Source organism: Crocodylus siamensis, chromosome 1, assembly GCF_052110815.1.
Source record: "Crocodylus siamensis isolate JL-2025a chromosome 1, ASM5211081v1, whole genome shotgun sequence".
In the NCBI taxonomy this organism is placed as follows: Eukaryota; Metazoa; Chordata; order Crocodylia; family Crocodylidae; genus Crocodylus; species Crocodylus siamensis.
Window position 1 is genome coordinate 256,721,520 of NC_143395.1, and position 19,130 is coordinate 256,740,649.

General features: G+C 39.6%; 1 protein-coding gene across 1 annotated transcript in view; it reads right to left on the reverse strand.

Moving 5' to 3' along the window:
* Positions 1–19,130, reverse strand: part of DSCAM (DS cell adhesion molecule) — a 628,177-nt gene that overhangs the window by 116,352 nt on the left and 492,695 nt on the right. Inside the window, exons 15-18 of the mRNA XM_090031636.1 lie at positions 16,371–16,441; positions 6,159–6,399; positions 4,360–4,506; positions 990–1,145 (exon numbers count right to left, since the gene is read on the reverse strand). Coding sequence (XP_089887762.1) covers positions 990–1,145; positions 4,360–4,506; positions 6,159–6,399; positions 16,371–16,441 — 615 coding nt within the window. The remainder of the gene's footprint in view (positions 1–989; positions 1,146–4,359; positions 4,507–6,158; positions 6,400–16,370; positions 16,442–19,130) is intronic.

Here is a 19,130-nt window from a genome sequence, read left to right on the forward strand (position 1 = left end):
TTGGGCAGGCCCCACCCGCTGCAGGAGGGAGCTGGACCCAGACTTGGAGCCAGTAAGTAGGAGCAGGAGATGGGAGGCAACCATGGGGGGACTCCTGCCAGGCCCCATCCTCAGCTCCCCTGAGCGCCCCTGACCCCCGCCTGCTCTTCCAGACCCCCCCCCCATGGCTGCCCTGCCCAGCCACAACTCCCAGTCCTTTAAAAAAAATCCACTCACTGGGTGCTGCTGGACAGGGGGGAATCCCCGCTACCCCCCACTGCCTCATGCTGTGTGGGGGGGCTCTGCCATGAGCTCCCTGCCCCCCCTCAGCCCTGCCCTGCCAACCCCAGGTCCGGCCCTTTAAGAACCCCCCCAAAATACCCCTGGGCTCATCGGCTCCTGCAACAGCCTCAGGGCTTCGGGGGGGCTCATGCAGAGCCCCCCACATGGTGCAAGGCAGTGGGGGCAGCGGGGCTCACCCCCTACTGGGCAGGAACCAGTGAGTCTGTGGGGTTTGGGGTTTTTTGTTTTCTTAAAGGGCCGGAGCTGGGGTGGGTGTGGCAGCCATGGTGGGGGGTGCTGGGACAGTGGGGGGTGAGGGGCTTGTGCAGAGCTTCCCATGCAGCATGGTGCAGTGAGGGGCAGCAGGAATCACCGCCCCCACCTGAATTGGGGCTTTTTTTTTTTAAAGTGCAGGAGCTGGGGTGGGCAGGGCAGCCATTGCTGGGGCTGGGAGAGTGAGCAGGGAATGGGCCTGTGTGAGTCAAAGATTTGGCAGCAGCCAGATCTCCAAATCAGATCTGGCTGAATCGATTTGGGACAGCGATTCGAATCACTGACTCAAATCACTGTCCCCCGAATTGGCCAAACCTGAATCCGAAGCAAATACTAGCCCCTTCACACAGGCCTAGAAAACAGCCCTTTCTCAGCTCCTCCTAACTCTTTGTTGTCCTCTGCTACACAGTAATCCATAGTGTCAAACTGGCTATAGAGAAGTGCTTAGCTCTTACCATCCTCCTTAGTGCGGGTGAAAATTTGCTCACTCCTGACTCCATCTCCAGCTCGTGTGAATGCCAGCACTTGAATGCTGTAGTTAGTATATTTTTCCAAGCCATCAAGCTCTAGCGAGGGCTGAGTAGTAGTGACATTTTTAATCTCTCCCAGCTCTAAGGAACAGAAAAAATGAACCAATGGATTATTGGCAATATCCTTCTTCTTTTCACCATTTATGTTCATGAAATACGAGAATAGGAGTTCGGTAAAATGTCAGATACAGGAACAGGCAACCATAAAAGAAAAAGAACTCTTCATGATTATTTAACAGACAATTTCAGTACTATAAAGCAGTACTCAAAAGTATCTGAAGACTAAAGGAAAAATGTTTTCATACCATATACTTCAAAAATAGACCCATTTTTCAGGGTTTTTTTAAAACACACTGTTAACAGAAAAGAGTCTTAAAATCTTTGTCAAAATGCTGATTGCAAGTAAAATTGATCCAGAGTGAGCTTTTTGTTAAACAAAATATTTCTATAATGGTATTGCTAGCATTTTCAATAGAAGACAGCATTTCCTTGAAAAATAAACGTTGGATAAAATCAAACATCTTCTTAATTCTTTTTTCAATTTTTGAAGAATTACCATTTTTCATAAAGAAAAACAGCAATCTTTTGGTTTAAAACTTTATGGCCAACCCCACTCTAAAATATTCTTTATTCATTAGTGCTAATTAACAATAGATTTAGAAGGGATAAAACCAAATGTGTTTTCAAAGACATACGATGTAGATTATGATGTAAAGCATGTTGCAGAAAACAGGAAAAAATCACAGAAATGGTAAATGACCACATTTAGCTAGAAGAATCCCCAAATTAATCAAAAAATACCCAAAACAGAACTAAATAAAATAAAGATATCCAAGCTTAAATATTATTTTTCCAGTAGCTGCATTTTGCAAGATACAGTAGAATATACTGTAATGTAGACATCAGCAAGGCACTGAAAATGGACTTACACGGCTTGATCATTGAAGTCAATGGAATGATTTTCTTGATGAATCAAAACTACTATTTAGTATTTCACATTGCTTATTTTGAACACAGCACAATTTTTGACTGTGCTAATTTTGTTGACTTTATTTTTAATGTACAAAGGCACGAGCAATTTACCTTAAATTATTTCTGACACAGGTATTATCAGCAGTAATAGGGGATTACGTAATTATGTTCTGACTTCAGTCACACATGTGTAACCTCATGGCCACACAAGTATGACTAATAGAGGGCAGAATTTGTCAAGGCAATTTAAGCTAATATTTAACTATTTTTGATAGACAAAAAAACCCAGAATAAAATCCAGCTCCCTCACATAGATTTGCCAGAGTAAAACACATAAAATAAATAATAGTGCAAGCTTATTAAGAAAGGAACATATATGAAGGTACAATCAGGTGATACATTTCAGAACTTAATAAAGAACACTTACTTAGTTTGTTGCCCAGCAATGCATTTATCTTGGGTTTCCTGCTAACTCAAATCTCTGAGTACTTCAAACCAATGCTTGAAAAAGCATTGCTCTAAGAATGTGTTCTCATCCCAAATATGGTAACAAACGCATATTGTCAGCAAATAAACCACCCCCCAAATTAACAAAAATGCCCAACGGGAACATCTCTGTGGACTGAAAGGATGCTATTTTTACAGTGTAACTATTCAGATGTTTGATGTGCAATTTATTACAAACCACACTGAGATGAAATTATATGGTTATTAAAATTATGAATTATTGCTGAACTGAATACAATTTATTTGCAAAAACAAAAGGTATATATAGGTACCTTGTGCTAGTGGCCCCAGCCTCCAGCTCTCCCTGGCTGAAGAGTTGGGAGGAACTGGGCAAGGGCAGTTTGCCTGTTGCTGGACAATATGTATATAGATATAGATAGGTGTGTGTGTGTGTCTGTGCATGCACACGTGTGCATCTTATATAAAATATGTGCACACATACACACGTATGTAACAGGCTTGTTTTTACAAATAAACATATTATATCTAATATGGCAATTATGTATTTAATCTCAATGCGGTTTGTAATAAATAGTACATTAAAATATGTGATTAGTAGGGCTGTGTGAAGCTTTGGTCCCTGATTCAATTCATCGGAGATTCAGCCCCAATCTCTCTGAATTGAATCGGAACCCTCCAAATTGATTAGGAGAGATTTGGAAAGATTCGATGATTTGGACATAGACACAGGTTTAAATGTTTTTTTCTACGTACCTCAATATAGCAAGTGACTAGTGAATGCTGTGATGCTGGGGTGCATGGAGCATCCCACAGGAGCACTGGGGACTTCCCAGTGTGCTCAGCAGCAGACTGGGAAGTGGACCAGAGGCACTTTCGGTCCACTTCTGGGTCTGCTGGGGAGTGCGCAGGTCTGTCCCACCCATGCCCCCCTGGCTCGGTGATTGGTGCCTCCTGGGTCTGGGGGTGCACCTTGGCTCCTCCTGCAGCTGATTGCCAAGCCGGGGGGGAGAGGGGCCTGTGCGCTTCTCGGCAGACCTGGAAGTGGATCAGAAGTACTTCTGGTGCACTTCTGGGTTCCCTGCCAAGCACATGGGGGGCCTCCCCATGCTCCTGTGGGATGCTCCATCCACCCCACCATCTCAGTGTTCAGGATGCCTGGTACCTCAAGGTATGTAGAAAAAACATTTAAAGCTGTGTCTATGGCCAAATTACTGATTCTCTGAATCAGAATCGAATCTTCAGATTTGAATTCAGCCAAACTGAATGAGGGACAGTGATCCAAATCAATTAATTGAACCACTGTCCCTGATCTGAGCCAAATCTGAATCAAATACAGCTTGTTTTGCACACCCCTAGTGATTAGCATGAGTAGTTACACTGTAACATATACATATATAATACATTTAGAGGTAATTTTGCTGAACAGAAGAAAATGAAATGTCATACAGGTTCTCTCTTATACCTCAATGCAGGGTTTAAAAAAAATCTCTGATATTTAAATAAGAGCTGTGTTTAATTTGGTTTTTCTTGGATGTGTAAGCTGTTAACAGTTGTTTTGATGTTTTTGTTCAGTATTGAAAACCAGCAAAATAAGCATAAATGGAAGGTGGTAGCCGTATCTGTGAGCAGCAAGAATTAGACTCTGGTTAGAACAACCTCTTGAACATGTTCATAATTTGTTGTATAACAGCTGCTAATGTTACAGATGCATTATGCTCACTGTAAAATGATGATGAAAGTAAATGTAAAGTGTTGTTATACACTGTTTACAAAAGAGAACTAAATTACCATGAACTGTCTGGTATCTTGCCAGTGTTCTTAGTCCACATCTGATAGCTTGATTAATGCATCTTACCTCCATCCATGAGATTAGCCCAGTAGATAACCCTGAATCCCTGCAGAATCCCATTCAGGGCTTCTTTGGCAAGTGTAGACCAGGAAATAGAGATGGTTTCTGGTGATGTAGCAGTGGCTTGGACATTCCCTGGAGGGCAACTGGGCACTGGAATTAGATATTCACCATTTTTAACTCTGGATTATTTCTTAAACCAAGTAAATCCATGCTCTACAGGCCAATGTAAAACTGAATGTTTAAAATGCACATTTGTTCCCCCTATCTTGGTAGAGTCTCCTTCTGCTATGCTTTCAGTTTTTATTACTAGATTCAAATCCTTTATTTGAACAATAGCTTATACTTCATTACAAACAGAGATGCTTTTTCAGTTAATTAGAACTCGTTGCTTTTTGCAAGCATAATTGCTTCCTGGAATATGACCTTTCATCCATGTCTTCCTTCCTACTAAGAGAAAAATAGCTACAGCTGATTGAAATGTGCAAGAAAATATTACAAAAACATAAACATTTTTTAGATTGTTTTCCCACTAACATTTCCAGTTTATTGAAATATTTCAACTTATCAGCAGGCTGAGGGGGAAAGCAAAGAAATTTCCTGAAATATATATTTTTAATGTTACCATAGAAATTTACATTTGAAAAATTTAGATCGAAACTTAATACATTTTTAGTCAGCCATTTCAGCATGAAATAAAACATTTGTAAAATTACTCTGTCTTTTTGCCTGTATAATTATCTTATTTTCAGTTCACTTAATGACCTAAAAACACACCCAGATGTTAAAACAAATGTTGCCAAGAAAGCACCCAAACATGCTGGGGTCTGAAGAAATTATTTAAATTTCATGTAATATTAACAAATATGTGTGCTTGGTGATAACTGGCAGGTCTCTGTCCAGTATTAACAATATTTTCACTAAATGAAAAGCACTAATGTTCAATGAAGAATACTTCTCAAACACTCTAACAATCAAGAATTTAAGAACTGTATTATTCTGTTTAACATGCAGAGTTGTTCCCAAATGGTATTGATTTTAGTGTAGCTATGCCAATTTACAGTAGCTAAAAACCTGGGTCATCCATGGTATTTTTCTTCCTTTAACATATTTTTGTACTGTTTTGGCGAATCAATCCTTTCTATAGCATGTGGAATAATTCTCTTTTTCCACTAGAGGGCTCTCTATCATTGCCTGAGAATTGCTCTTTCGTGTGGTTTGGAAAATAGTTCTGAATTACCTAGGCAGCTTGAAATAGACAGTAAGCACCAACATTTTTTTCTTATTAACTTGGAAATGCCTGGAAAATCTAATGCCTCCTTTTCAGCTGGCAAGTTAAAATATTGTACACAAGAACAGATATGGGTTTTCACATTTTATTGTAAAAAATATAACTTCAGGTTTACTGTTTTCACTATGCAAGATAGTAAGCCACACCATGATATAGTAATGGGAGCACAAAGTCAACAAATGAGTCAATATCAAAGCAATGGACTTTCTAAGGAAAGTCTCAGTCAAGCTCCTTACAACAAAAGATTAGCATAGTTGTCTGCATTAAAGTGAACTAAATGCCCTAGGTAGCGATTTGAAATTTGTACACTTCCACTGGCTGACTGCTTCTAACCTATTATCTCTGAGGCAGGCATTCTATTATGCTCTTTTTGATGACCAGTAATCAGGTAACAGATACACTTTGATAAATAAATCGTAACTGGTAAGAAAAGGCCCAATAAAGAAATAATAATAATGAAAAAAAAAAACCCGTATTCCACAGCATATGTGATAGTTGTCTGCCTAGAACCTACCATCCTCTAGGGTAGTGGTGATGATTTCCTGAGAAGAAGGTCCTATTCCAGCCCGGTTACAAGCCTGCACCACCATGCCATACTGGGTGAATTTTTTCAGGTTATTCAAGGTATAAACTTCACTGTCCCCAGTGGTATCAATACTGATGATGTTGAATTGGAAATTGCCCCCTGCACTGTATTCCCGGTAACCTATCTGGTATCCGCGAATAATCCCATTTTGCAAATGCTTCTTTGGAGCCTAAACAGGATATGAAAGATGACATGGTAAGTATACATGTGCAAACTCAAACAGATTTCTCCCCTTAACTATTTTGAAATGCATAGAAAGCCAAAATGTTATTCAAATGAACAAAATCATACTTTTAGGTATTAAATTGAAGATAGTTCCTATATATAAAGTAACAATTCTTTACTATGCTAAACAAATTCCAGGTCAGGTTGTTTAATACCCAATGTGATTATAATTACTGAGTTGAGGAAATATTATTATATTATTATTAAAATATATCTACAACAGTGAAATATTTTAGACATAATCTACATTTAATTTTTCTATTCCTCTATAAACTGGATGAATCAAGTAAAGGCAATCATCTGTTGAGGCAGTAAGGGTAGGTCTACACAGCAGGCTTACCATGTACTACTATGTGTTCTTGCCTAAACAACCTACTATCCACACACAAAATCCTTAGCCTTGAAGGCAAGATCACACACTTGGCTTGGTAAATTGGGTAAATCACATACTGCTCTTTGAAATCTGTTCCTACCAGTCCACTTGGCATTGGGGAAAGAGCACTTTGAAGGTAGAGTAAATCTGAGTGCAGGGATTTATATGCTGAAAAGTTCCTGAAACAAGTGTATATTCAAGGATATGAACAGTAAAAGATTTCTGACCACTGCTCTACACTATACCTCTCAGTCACTATACAAGATCCCTGTACTCTTATTGGTAGAGATCATTCCATTTAAGTAGTCTGTCATATAAAATATAGTATAAAAATAAAATGAGCATTATTATTTGGTAAGACAGGCCATTATTGTCAACATATCTTTTTCTCTTAATAATACTTGCTGACAGAATTTTATTTCGTAAACATGTTCTTGTCCACTGCTCTGTGCACATGAATGATTATTTTGAATGAATATAAATGCTACTGAGAATCCATGCACATAAACTAAATTAACTCTCTCAGATCCCATCAGAGTCTTCAGTCAAACTTTTCTACCATACTCTCAATTATTCATCCATTTCATAGACCCATAGGAAAAAATTGTAACGTAGATAGAAATTTGGGCCTCTTAAGCTGACAAAGGAAACAAGTTCTACCACCACCAAGCACCTCATCTGATTTACTACAGGCACAACACAGCAAGTGAGGATCTTCCAGGAAACTAAGGATAGACGTTTTAAGGTTTAAACCAATTTAAACCAGGTTTGAATCAATTCCTAAGATAGTGTTGGATACAAACGAGAAGCTGTTGATGTTAAGCATTAGCTTAATCTAGAATACACTGAAGTAATTCAGTCCTAAAGTGATAAAGGTATGGAACTCTGCCAATTTCCACATCTAAACGTGGTGAAGGTTGCTACCTTTTTGGTAGGAGTTAATGACAAAAAACATTAATGGCCACCACCACTGCCTGAATATTCAGAATTGTATAAGGGCCAACAGGAGAGGTTGTGAATTAGAGTGCCAAGGCAGGCAAACTTTCCCTCTTGGGCAAGCAAATCGGCGTTAACAATTCTTCAAGTGTATCATTTAACTAACCATAAGCTTCAGGTTTATGTGTCTTTCTCATCCAAGCAAGATAAAGGATAAAGCTGATCAACCACAGCAGCTGGTTCTGATGAAATGGAGACACAAAGCCAGTTTTCCTATTGGAGACAATACACTCTAAGCTGCCTATCTCTTCAAATAGCCGTATCAACATATAGACTAGAAAGCATGTTGGAATAATTCCTTACAACACCCCAAGACAGAGGTTCTCAGGAGAGATGACCAGTTACCCAACACTGGTCTGCCTGTGTCAAAGAACAAAAAAACAGATTGACTTCCTCCACAAAATTCAGCCACATCAGAAACCAGTTGCCATCTACTGAGCTAAAGATATGATGAATTTAATAAAAACATCATGGATACTTTGCTATCACCCCTTGCCAACAGATTACTTGCCAGCAAAACCAATGGAATATTCATACCATACTTAAGCCTATAACTGGATGGCCGTAAGTGGACACACTTACATGAGACGCTGACTGCGCAGTAGCCTAATACTACTGTGCCATAGCGTTGTGTGGCAAAAACCATGCCAAGACACAACTGCACAGACTGTAGCGTCACTTAAAAGGCACACATCGGCACTACTGAGCAATAAGTCCAGTTACTGAGCATGTATTTAGTACTTGCTTGTACAAGTACTAAATACATGTGCAGTAACCACTGTGCAATAGCTTCTTCTGTAAAAGCACCCAAAGACAAGTTTCATTTCAAGATACTTTGTTTTTCTTAGCTCCCCTCACTCCAACTGTTCTCCAAAAAAGGAGACAAAACTTCAGCAAGGACTTTTTTTTTCCACACCAATTTTACGTTTTTGTTTCTTCAAAAACAGTGGCTCTTATAAGAAAGTTGTGTCATCCTCTTTCATTGGTTTAGTGTGGGCCTTCATAATCAGAACTAGTTATGGCAAGTATACCTTCCAAAATTGCTAGGCCTTCATAAACAAAATAGTACTGACTTCAGTGGAAGATAAACATGGAAAGGGACAGTATAGTTAGGGCCGAAGTCCATGCAAAGTCCATGCAGGTAAAGCCAGAATAATCTTTTTTTGGCATTTATTTTTCCTTCTTTGCTGAATAACGCTACCATACAGTAATTGGGGACATTAATAAAACTGTACTAGTTGATAGTGTGGCATTGTATTTTCTATTGATGAAACTAAAAGCATCTGGACCACTTAATGGGAATAAAAACATTTGTACCTTTGGAAAAGGAAATAACTCTGCTAAATTTAAATAGATAACAGTTTAATGGTAAATTGTTTTCTCAGTTGAAATATTCTACTTTAAAAGATCTATGACCCTAGCAGGAAATAGGAAACCTTTCTGAATTATGGGTTTAGTAAAAAACAAATAACCCCTCCAAAAAAAAATCTTCATAGATTTCTTTCACTAAGATATTGTTTTCATATAGTTGAGGATGATTGAAAATTTTCCATGGAAACATTTTTTTTTTCAAAGCTCACTTGAATTTTCAGCTCAACAAACTCTTGGCTCAAAATAATTTGCTTTTCATCAATAACTGATTTTTCACTGAAAACAAAAAGGGGTTGGACCAAACCCAAATATTTCAATTTGACAGGCCATCATCATCCCTTAAGGAAGCAGTAGTTTGACTAACTAATGTCCCCATTTTCCTTTGGGGCTGGACCTATGGCAGTAGAATTCACCAATAGCATAACTAGGGGTGGGTAAGTAGGCCATCTGCCTTGTGTGCCGATTCACAAGGGGTGCCAAAATGGCAGGTCCCAGGGAGCCTTCTTCATGGCAGCAGCAGGTCTCAGGTTGGGTGCCTGTGCCACAGCAGCAGTAGCTGAGGTTTTTGATTCTAGGGGGTCAGATAAGACCCAGTGGTGCTCAGTACCCTATGCTCCAGCATCTCTGACTAGGGGACAAAAATTGTTAGTTATATCTGTGGAATTAACCTCCTACAATCCCTCCTGGCAGTGAATCTCCCATGATGTATTTACTGCCTTTTTCACCAAGCAGGGCAACCATGATGTAGGACAGGAGGCATAATTTAACCATGTATCCTGACCTATAGATGACAACAGGACAATAGAGCCCTCAAACTGCCCCTCCCATGTCACACAGAAACAGCCTTTATATAGTGTCTGCAGATGCTTTCATTAGAACAGTGCCCTTTACAATACAACTGCAAGTTACCTTTCCTTCTTAACTGAGAAAGCTAAGGTCACCAGTTTAGTTAAGATACTAATATTACCATTCTGTGTGCATCAGGTTATATGCCTGTTTAGCAAAGAAATCAAGATAAATTACCCATCTGGTTCAGTTGAAAATTTCTGTAAGTATTGACTTTTTTTAATGATTTGCATGTATTTTTCTTATCTCTACAGACCAACTGGAAAATAGCGGACTGCTGAAAGACTCAAGCCCTAAAATGTCTTCTAAATGAATTCTATTTTAGAAACCATTCTAAGCGGTTTTGTTAGGGTCACTGAACATAATTAATTGTCAAGAACATGTCACACACTGAAATCACCATTAATATGCATAAAAACACATACAGTATATAAACAAGTTCATTTATTTTTTGTGAACTGTATACATTGCATACTGACATATTAAAATACTGCATATACATAAACTATATGCTGTAAGGCATGCATTGAATGTTGAGAAAAACACACATACACTTTGTATATATTATGTACAGTAACAAACCACATATACTGAAACATATATGTACATAATACTGTAAAACAGACAGAACAATAACAGAACGTTAACACATAATATGCATCAAAACGAACAGACTAAACACTGGGGTACACATCACTGGTAGGGCAATGAAGGAGTCAGAATTTCAATTTCATGGGAAATTCAACCAGTTTAAAATTTGTTTTCATTCTGAACTAAAACAAAATATCAAATATTTTCCAAAGAGTAACTTATTTTTTTCCCAGGATCAATTAAAATGTGTTGTTCCGATAGCACTGAAACACTGATTTTTACAAAATTATGTATAAAGATATAACATGAAACACATTAATTTTAAAGTTATTTCAGAATGAAAAGTAATTTCAAAATGAAATGTTCTGTTTGAATTGCTGAAACATTCCTTGATTAATTACTTAAATGTTTTTGTTTGGTTTTGTTTTGTTTTCCTAAATAAAGTTTAACTGAAATAGCCAACTCTTGTGGATAGTTTCACTTTCAATGAAACAGATGTTTTTGATGGAAAAAGTGTCATTGGGAAAAACCCTGACCTGCTCTTATTAGAGTGCTATGAAAGGCAAGTTTTCCAGTCCAACATTTTAGCAGCCTAACTTAGCTATGTTCCTGCTTATTCAAATTCTGTATTCATAAGGAATGAACATGATTCATTTTTTGTAAACTGTGAAATTGGGAAAGTTAAAAAAATAGAGAATAATTTTTAAGACTACATTAATGTATTGATTGACATTGCAAAGAGTTACCATGATCTTTTAAGAACACTGGTCGCATCTGCATGAGATATTAACTGCTCAGTAACCAAATAATACTGCACAGTAATGTGTCACAGCACAAACAGTGCTAATGCAAACTGCACAGTTTTATTAGGCTACTGTGCAGTAATGTCACTAAAAAGGTGCATGCCAGTGCTGCTGGTTACTGCACATTGATTTAGTACTTAATTACACAAATACTAAACTTAATGCACAGTAAGTATGATGCATTAAAGAACGTGTAGATGTGCCCACAGCCTCCAATTTAATGCCCACTTAATTTTCTCTGTGTTCTCTTGGAATATTACAATGTATATTATTTTAATATTTTTAAATATGTTAATATTCTATCCAATAACCAAAGTTCTATTCAGATGAAAAGAACAGGATTTAACTGAACAGAAGTAACTTTTTCCAGAGTAAATTTTGCAGGAGTAACTTTATACCAAAGAATGGCCTTTCTTCTACAGTTAATGGCACATGCCATGTGCCCATTCTACTTTTTCTGTAGACAAAATTGAGAATATTCTAGGGTAAAGGTATCCTGTGTACATACCCTATGGTATTTGTCTACGGTATTTTCCTGTGCTGTTCAAATTTATTATATTTTGTTATGTACAATGTTATTGCTTGAAAAGTGTTGTGGTCCCATAGAACAGATTAAATTTGGCCATGATCTGAATGCTGAACACAAATAGGAGACCATGACACCACAACTCTAGCTCCGTTTATGTGGATGTTTTACTCACCTGACAGTATCCGCAGATTAAGCGGGTAGGTGTCTAAATGGGTACAGGTGTAGGCACAGATAAACTGTGCTTGTTTAAAATTGAAAGATCCAACATTGACCTAGAACATTTGAGGTATTTCTTGAACATTTTGGCATGAAACTTTCATTTATGCTGCAAATATTTGAACATGCCTGAGGCCACATACTAAAAGGGAAGACTTTTTTAAAGGCAAATGACATTTAGACGCCTACATTTTACCAATAGCCAATGATGCCAACTCTAATTTCTATGTTTAAAAATCCTCACAAGTCAGCTTTAAGAAGAGGGACAGACAATGGGACCTTCCAAATCTGGCTAAGTGTTTCCAAAAAAATCCCTTCTCAAAAAAATCCTTTCCATCCATGTAGGACTGTGACAATTCCAGGTGGCAACATTGAATGAGACGTATAGTTCCTGGACACTATGCTTTTAAAGTAATATCACATTAAGCATTCCTTTACAGGGTCTCTAATCTAGAGTCAGTATATGGTACACATTAATTCAGTGGGTAATCCACGTGCCTTCCAAACAGAACTTCATGTGCTCCATTTAGTTTGTTCAACAAGTATACTGTTAAGTTCATTTAGCCTGCTATATGGTGCTATTCTTGTTAGCCATGAACCTTTGTTAGTTGTAGAAACCACATCAAGAACAGGTGACATGGCTGTAACTATGAAATAAAGTTGATACAAATGTTATCAGTGTGTGTCTGACTCCTAATGAAGAAATATTTAAAATGTGCTAGACTGGGTCATTTTGAGATATCAGTTGGACTAGAATTTTTTTTTTTTTACCTGTGGGGTCAAGGCAAGCACCAAACACTTCTTTATAAGATGCAAGGATTGTATTTATGATGCATTAAACAGGATGCAGCTTGCTACATTGTATAATGTTATTGCCTCCCGATCTGCTTTAAGATGTACATCTTTTGGATCTATATAGTAAATGTGCTGCTTCACAGGTAAGGCTTCCACTCCACAAGAATGGAGGGTAGACCAACAGCCAAGTAGATTCATCCCCAAAGACACTGACCACTAAGGGAATGGTAGTGTGGTGCAAGAAACCACAATTACTTGTACTTTGTTTTAATGAGTCTCCATTGTATTTGCAGGATGGGGAAACATTAATTTAGGGCTGATGAGAACAACCCTTTCTGTGGATGTACTTGTAGTGATAGAGATTTCAATACATCATTTTTAATATATGAGTGAACTACTTTACAGTCCCTATCGTTTGCGATCTGCCTACATTAGTTGGCCATTTGAGTAGCCAAGGTCTGTCATTCAGGAACAGACAGACTATTTAAATATAGGATAATCTTTTCTCATCATGGATTATCTGGCATGAGAATATGCTATCATGATAAATGGGCAGCATTCTACAATTATTTCATGGCTCTCCAAAAGTTCTGACTTATGTGGTACAATATGTATCACCAATAAATGACATTAATGACAGAAGTTAATCAGCACTGACCTTATTTTAACACTTTATGCTACACACTTCAGAATCTAAAATACGAGATATTATGAACAGAGCATATAAATTATTGTTCTTCTGAAGATTAGGTTACAGATAAAATACCCTTACTCTGTCCATTGAGATGTACACTTTTTATAGATTACAAGCCTGGTTTAAAATTTGATTTAGAAATCTGCTGTGTGCATTCTTAACTACTGGATGTAAAATATTGCACAGTTATCAAGACACTGAATGAAATGTAGACAAAACAGTTACAAGCAATGGACTATGGAGCTAGGGACAGAAGTTACACATAAACTGGTTTAGGTGATCAGAAACAGGTTTAAACATGTAACAGAACAGAAGCTCAATGCACTTAAACTGTTTTCAAAATGTCTGAAACTGGTTTAAGATTAAACCTGGATGGACATAGCATCAGACTTATCAGATTTAGGTCAAATCAGTTTATGGAACTTCTGTCCCAGATCCCTTCCAGGTTCAAATTAACTCACAATCCCCCAGCATCCCAGGATACTTTGCAGCCCCTGGGCTGTGCTGTCTGTTCCAGCAGAGCAGGTTCTGCCCTGCCCCTCTGCTCCCTAGAAGAAGCACTATCACTACTCTGGCTGGCTGAGGAGGGGGTGAGGAGGAAAAACACACCCCTCTGATCTGGCACTGGAGCCCCAGCAAGGTGCAGCTTGGTATGGGGCAGTGGCTGGAAGGGGCTTGGCTCCACCCGGAGGAGCCAGGAGTGGGGCTGGAGTATCCTGCCCTTACCCCCTCCTCAGCCTCCAAGCTGACAGGGGGAAGGGATGGGGAAGTGAAGCTCTGGTGAAGCCCAGATGGCCTGGAGGCTGAAGAGGGGTCATGGCTGATGGAATCACCCTGGGCTCCTGGCTTCCAGCTCCAGGGCATGGAGCCAAGCCTTGGTGTGGGCTTCCCTCCCCCCCAGCAGGCCTAGAAGATAAGGAGGGGACATGGCTGGTGGACTCCAGCCCAGTTCCTAGCTTCAGGCAGGTGGAGTAAAGCCCCTGGTTTGGGCTTCCTCCCAACCTCTGCCCCCAGGCCAGAGGGGTGCATTTTTCCCCCCACCCCTTCCTCAGCTGGCTCAGAGGCTAAGGGGCGGGGCGTGACTCCGGGCTCTCTGCAGTGGCTGGCATGCTTTATTGCCCCCTGGCTACTAGTATGGGCCAATGAAGGGGTCTGGCTGCCTTTCCTGATTGAAAAGTGAAATTGAGTTCACTTGCTTATCTGTTCAATCTACACAGTTTAGAGACACCTGCAAAGATTGAATCAGTTCAGCCTCTGTCTGTACTTAGTTTGGAAGTTACAAAGGAGCTAATCTTTGGGGATTACAGTATGCCAGTGGGGGCCAACTTTTTTGAAAGACACGGCATAAATTAGCCCCAGACTCTTCCCAAGTACACTCCATTCCCTTTCCCCTGCCCAATTGACTGGTCTGCTTTCTGCTTCCTGGCCGGTGATCCCTTCCTGATCTGCTGCTCTGCTTTCTCCACTCTGCCCCATGTGTGCCTGTCTCCTCTGTGATTGGCCATGTTCCACACATAGAGGATACCTGTGCCACTTGTGGCATGCATGTCTCAGATGGGCTGCCCCTGAAGGAGACCCAAAGCTGAATATGAGCCAACAGTGTGCTCTTGTTGTAAAAAAGGCCAACAGCATACTGGATTATATTAACAGGAATGTCACTTCCAAATCAAAGGAAGTGATTCTTCTTTGTTTAATACTGGTGAGGCCTCACCTAGAGTACTGTACCCAGTTTTGGGCCCTTAACTTCAAGAAGGATATGGACAGATTGGAAAGAGTCAAGTGCAACAAAAATGATTAGGGGCCTGGGAAGCAGGATTTATGAGGAAAGGCTGAAAGAACTAGGATTATGTACTCTGGAGAAAAAAGACTGAGGGGGGATTTGATAACAGTCTTCAAAAACCTGAAGGGTAATTATAGACAGGATGGAGATGGGCTTTTTTCTCTGACCATAAGAGATAGGACTAGGAACAATGGCCGCAAGGCACAGCAGAGGGAATTTAAACTGGAGATTAGGAAGAACTTTCTGACTGTGATAGTGGTCAACAATTGGAACAGGTTCCCTAGAGAAATTGTGGAATCTCCATTCAAAATCAGATTAGACAGCTACTTGGCTGGAATGGTTTAATCAGACATGATCATGCCATGAGCACTGGACTGACCTAGATGACCTTGTGAGGTGCCTTTGAATTCCATTTTCCTGTGAGCCTGTGATTTAGCTTAAACTATGTTTGTCTGATTCATCCAGCCTCACAGACACATATCCCTCTACAACTAAACTAGCTGTCCAAGCCTCCATACTGCAGATATCCTTGCAGTAAGGGCTGGTACCAAATTCCATTGCAGTAGAAAGACTCCAGTTGGTTTTAATTGTTTTTAGGGATCATGGCCTATGCAATCATAGCACACCCCTGTGAGCACTAATTTTATCAGCAACAAGGCCTAGCCTCCAAATTCAGATACAAACAGAAAATGTTACTCTGATCAACGGAAGTACATTCCTGTTACAAGATTTCCCAGTGCAGTGAAATAACAGCATAACTTTTGCAAAGTATTTTAAGATCTATTGGCAAAACAATCTGTAAATTCTGTTTGAATTAAAATACTTTAGAGCCATAGTTATAATGAATATTCACCTCAATGACATCTGTCTGAACATACATAACTATTGTTAGAGTCTACATTCTCTGTCGTATTTATTTACCTTCCAGGTGACCCTAATGCTTTGTGAAGATATGGGCTCAAGCTGAACATCCTGAGGTGGGCCATCAGGAGCTGATATGAGAGAGAAGGAAAGAGATATCAAAATGCAGATTCTCACAATGTAGCAGAAACCAACACAACATAAAGTACCTCAAAATTGTACCACCCTGGCATACAGTAAGGGCTGATAAGGAACCATTTAACTGCATATAAAGAACTGAAGTAAAACCTGAGACTGAATCTTTATTATCTATTCAGGTGGCATTTCTCACTGACAATAAAATATAACAAACATCATGATACTTAAGCCTACAAACAAGACACGAGTAAGCAACAAGTGCATTTTCTTGACTTGAGATGTTTTCCTTCTACTTGTGAGAACTCTGTCAATTTGTTATAGCTGCCTTAAGGATCTGTGCATGTACTGGCACTTAAAAGACAAAAGAACTTATTCCAAATTGGGAAGCATAGTAGTTTTTCAATCACCATTTTATCATTTCAACATGCAGGTTCTATCTCTTATCTCTTTTGCTGAATAAAGGCTTGGTATGTTCAATACAATATAATCATTTCACAGAGTAAAAGTCTGCACAGATAGGCTTCCCTATGTCTACATATATCAATCTGGAAATCTTACAAAAAGTAACTGCCAGATGAAGTAAGTACTGTACAGCTCCTGCTAGAACAGTTACAGGGAGTCTCTCTTAGTATTTACATATTGCCATAGACCTTCATGGTGCTTTAAAAGTAAGTGAAAGACAATTTTACATTCTCAAAGAACTTATGTCTCAGCTAAAAGATAATGAAATGCAACAATTACTGAGCTGAAGCAGTTGGTGCTATAGCAGGGAGCCGCAAAAGAAAGTCAACCAAAATAGGTTTAGAAGTATTTGAAGGAAGAACTGAACATTTCTTTGAGCCCTAAAAGAGGGTTTCTCAGGTGTAGCATATGGTGAGGCTATCCAGTTTCTAAGTGGCTGGGGCCTGCAGGTCCTCTAGCCACATGCTTCATGGGCCACATGCCTCACCACATCCCCCCAGCCGTGGGTACCATCAATGCGCTGCACCATCATTTCTCTCCTATACAAAGTCCCCCTGAATCTCCCAATCCTAGGTTTCCTCAGTGCTGTAGCCTGTGCTGCACTGCCCCGCAGCTCTGCCCCATCCCTATATCCCCAGGGACAGGGGCAGGGACAGGCAGAAGAAGCTGAAAGAAGGGGAGACACTAACGTAACAGCAAGAAAGCAATGGTTGAGCCACAAATGAACTGCTCAGGGGCCATATGCAATCTATAGACTGCCAGTTGAATAACCCTGTTGTGTGATGTGAATACAAGGAATCAAATCACAAATTTAACACTGTGACAGAGGAAACAAAGAAGTAGAAGGGGTGAGATCAGGTTGAGAGGGGAAGAGCAGCAGGAGATAACTGCAATGAGAGGAGTCTGGAACTTTTGGCTGGCTTTGGGTGATATTCACCCCTGCTCAGAGCCCCAACATAGAGCCCATGCTTTTTGCAAATCCTACAACTGTCCTATTTTGTCAGTTTTCAATAAATGGAGAATAATATTATTGTTAGCCCACTGAACAGGGGTTATTTTCTGCACTGGAGAACTACTGTTTATAGATCTTAGGGATCCTTAGCTCCACTTCCCTCTGTAGTGACAAACAAGAATGCAAACAGGGTGAATCCAGGGACAAGAATGAGGGCCTCTGCTAGAGCATTAAGTCAGCCCTAGATACTGATCAGCAGCTTACAAGCACTAATATTACTGCTTCAGAGATATCATTTTGTAGTAAATTTGTTGAAAACATTATCCCTTAAAATGAACTGATTAATCTTGGTTGCTTCATAAACATAATACTTTTATCGTCACAGATTACTTCTTCATGCCATATGCAGAAATGCATTCTCTCTCTGTCTCACTTGGAAGCAATTACTGTGGCATGTTTAGATAGGCTTAACCTTTCTTCTTCTCTCTGCAGAATTCAGACTCACAACAGGAAGCTTGTTCAAGTAGAGCGAAATTAGAAAGAAATTCTGTAAAACATTTCAGCAACATTAGGGGTTTTTTGCCTTATTTTCCTTACGACCCTGGGTGGCTTTGCTGTGCTTGAGAAAACACATTTTAGACTTGATTCTGAGTTTACACTGCTTGGGTGCTAATATATTTATTGAAAATCCTCCTGATTTGTATCTGCAAGGAAGAAGTGACGTGGGCCCTTTTCTAAGGGACTATGGAGGACACATTTTCAGTTGAATAGGTGTGACAAAACGTGCTTATGTTATGGGCCAGTAGAGATTTGGGGTCAGGCATTAGAGAATGTTGTTAGGGCTAGCTGAAAGAGGCTATGACACATAACAGACCATGGATTTGCAGCAGAAGATATTGTGGGTTTTGAGGGGGAAGGTAGCATAACAGTGACTGAGCAGTGGAAGCAGGTTGTGTTTTATTATGTTTGTAAAGAATGATGAAGCCATAAAACTGTGGTACAGGGGAATAACCTGTGACAGAGAGTATGGTAGAATGTATGTTTGTGTTTGTATGTACATGCATGTGTGCATGTGCCTGTGTGTTTGTGTATGAAGGCAGTGGGTTTGGTTAGGACAGTGATTCTCAGCCAGGGTGCCAGGGCAACCCTGAGGTACTGCAAAATCTTCTGAAGGGTGCCATGATCTGTGAGATATAGTTGTAAGCAGGTGCAAGATAAGCAAATATAAGGAGATAAGTGCTAGCTCAGGTTTGTCCCTGCCACACCAC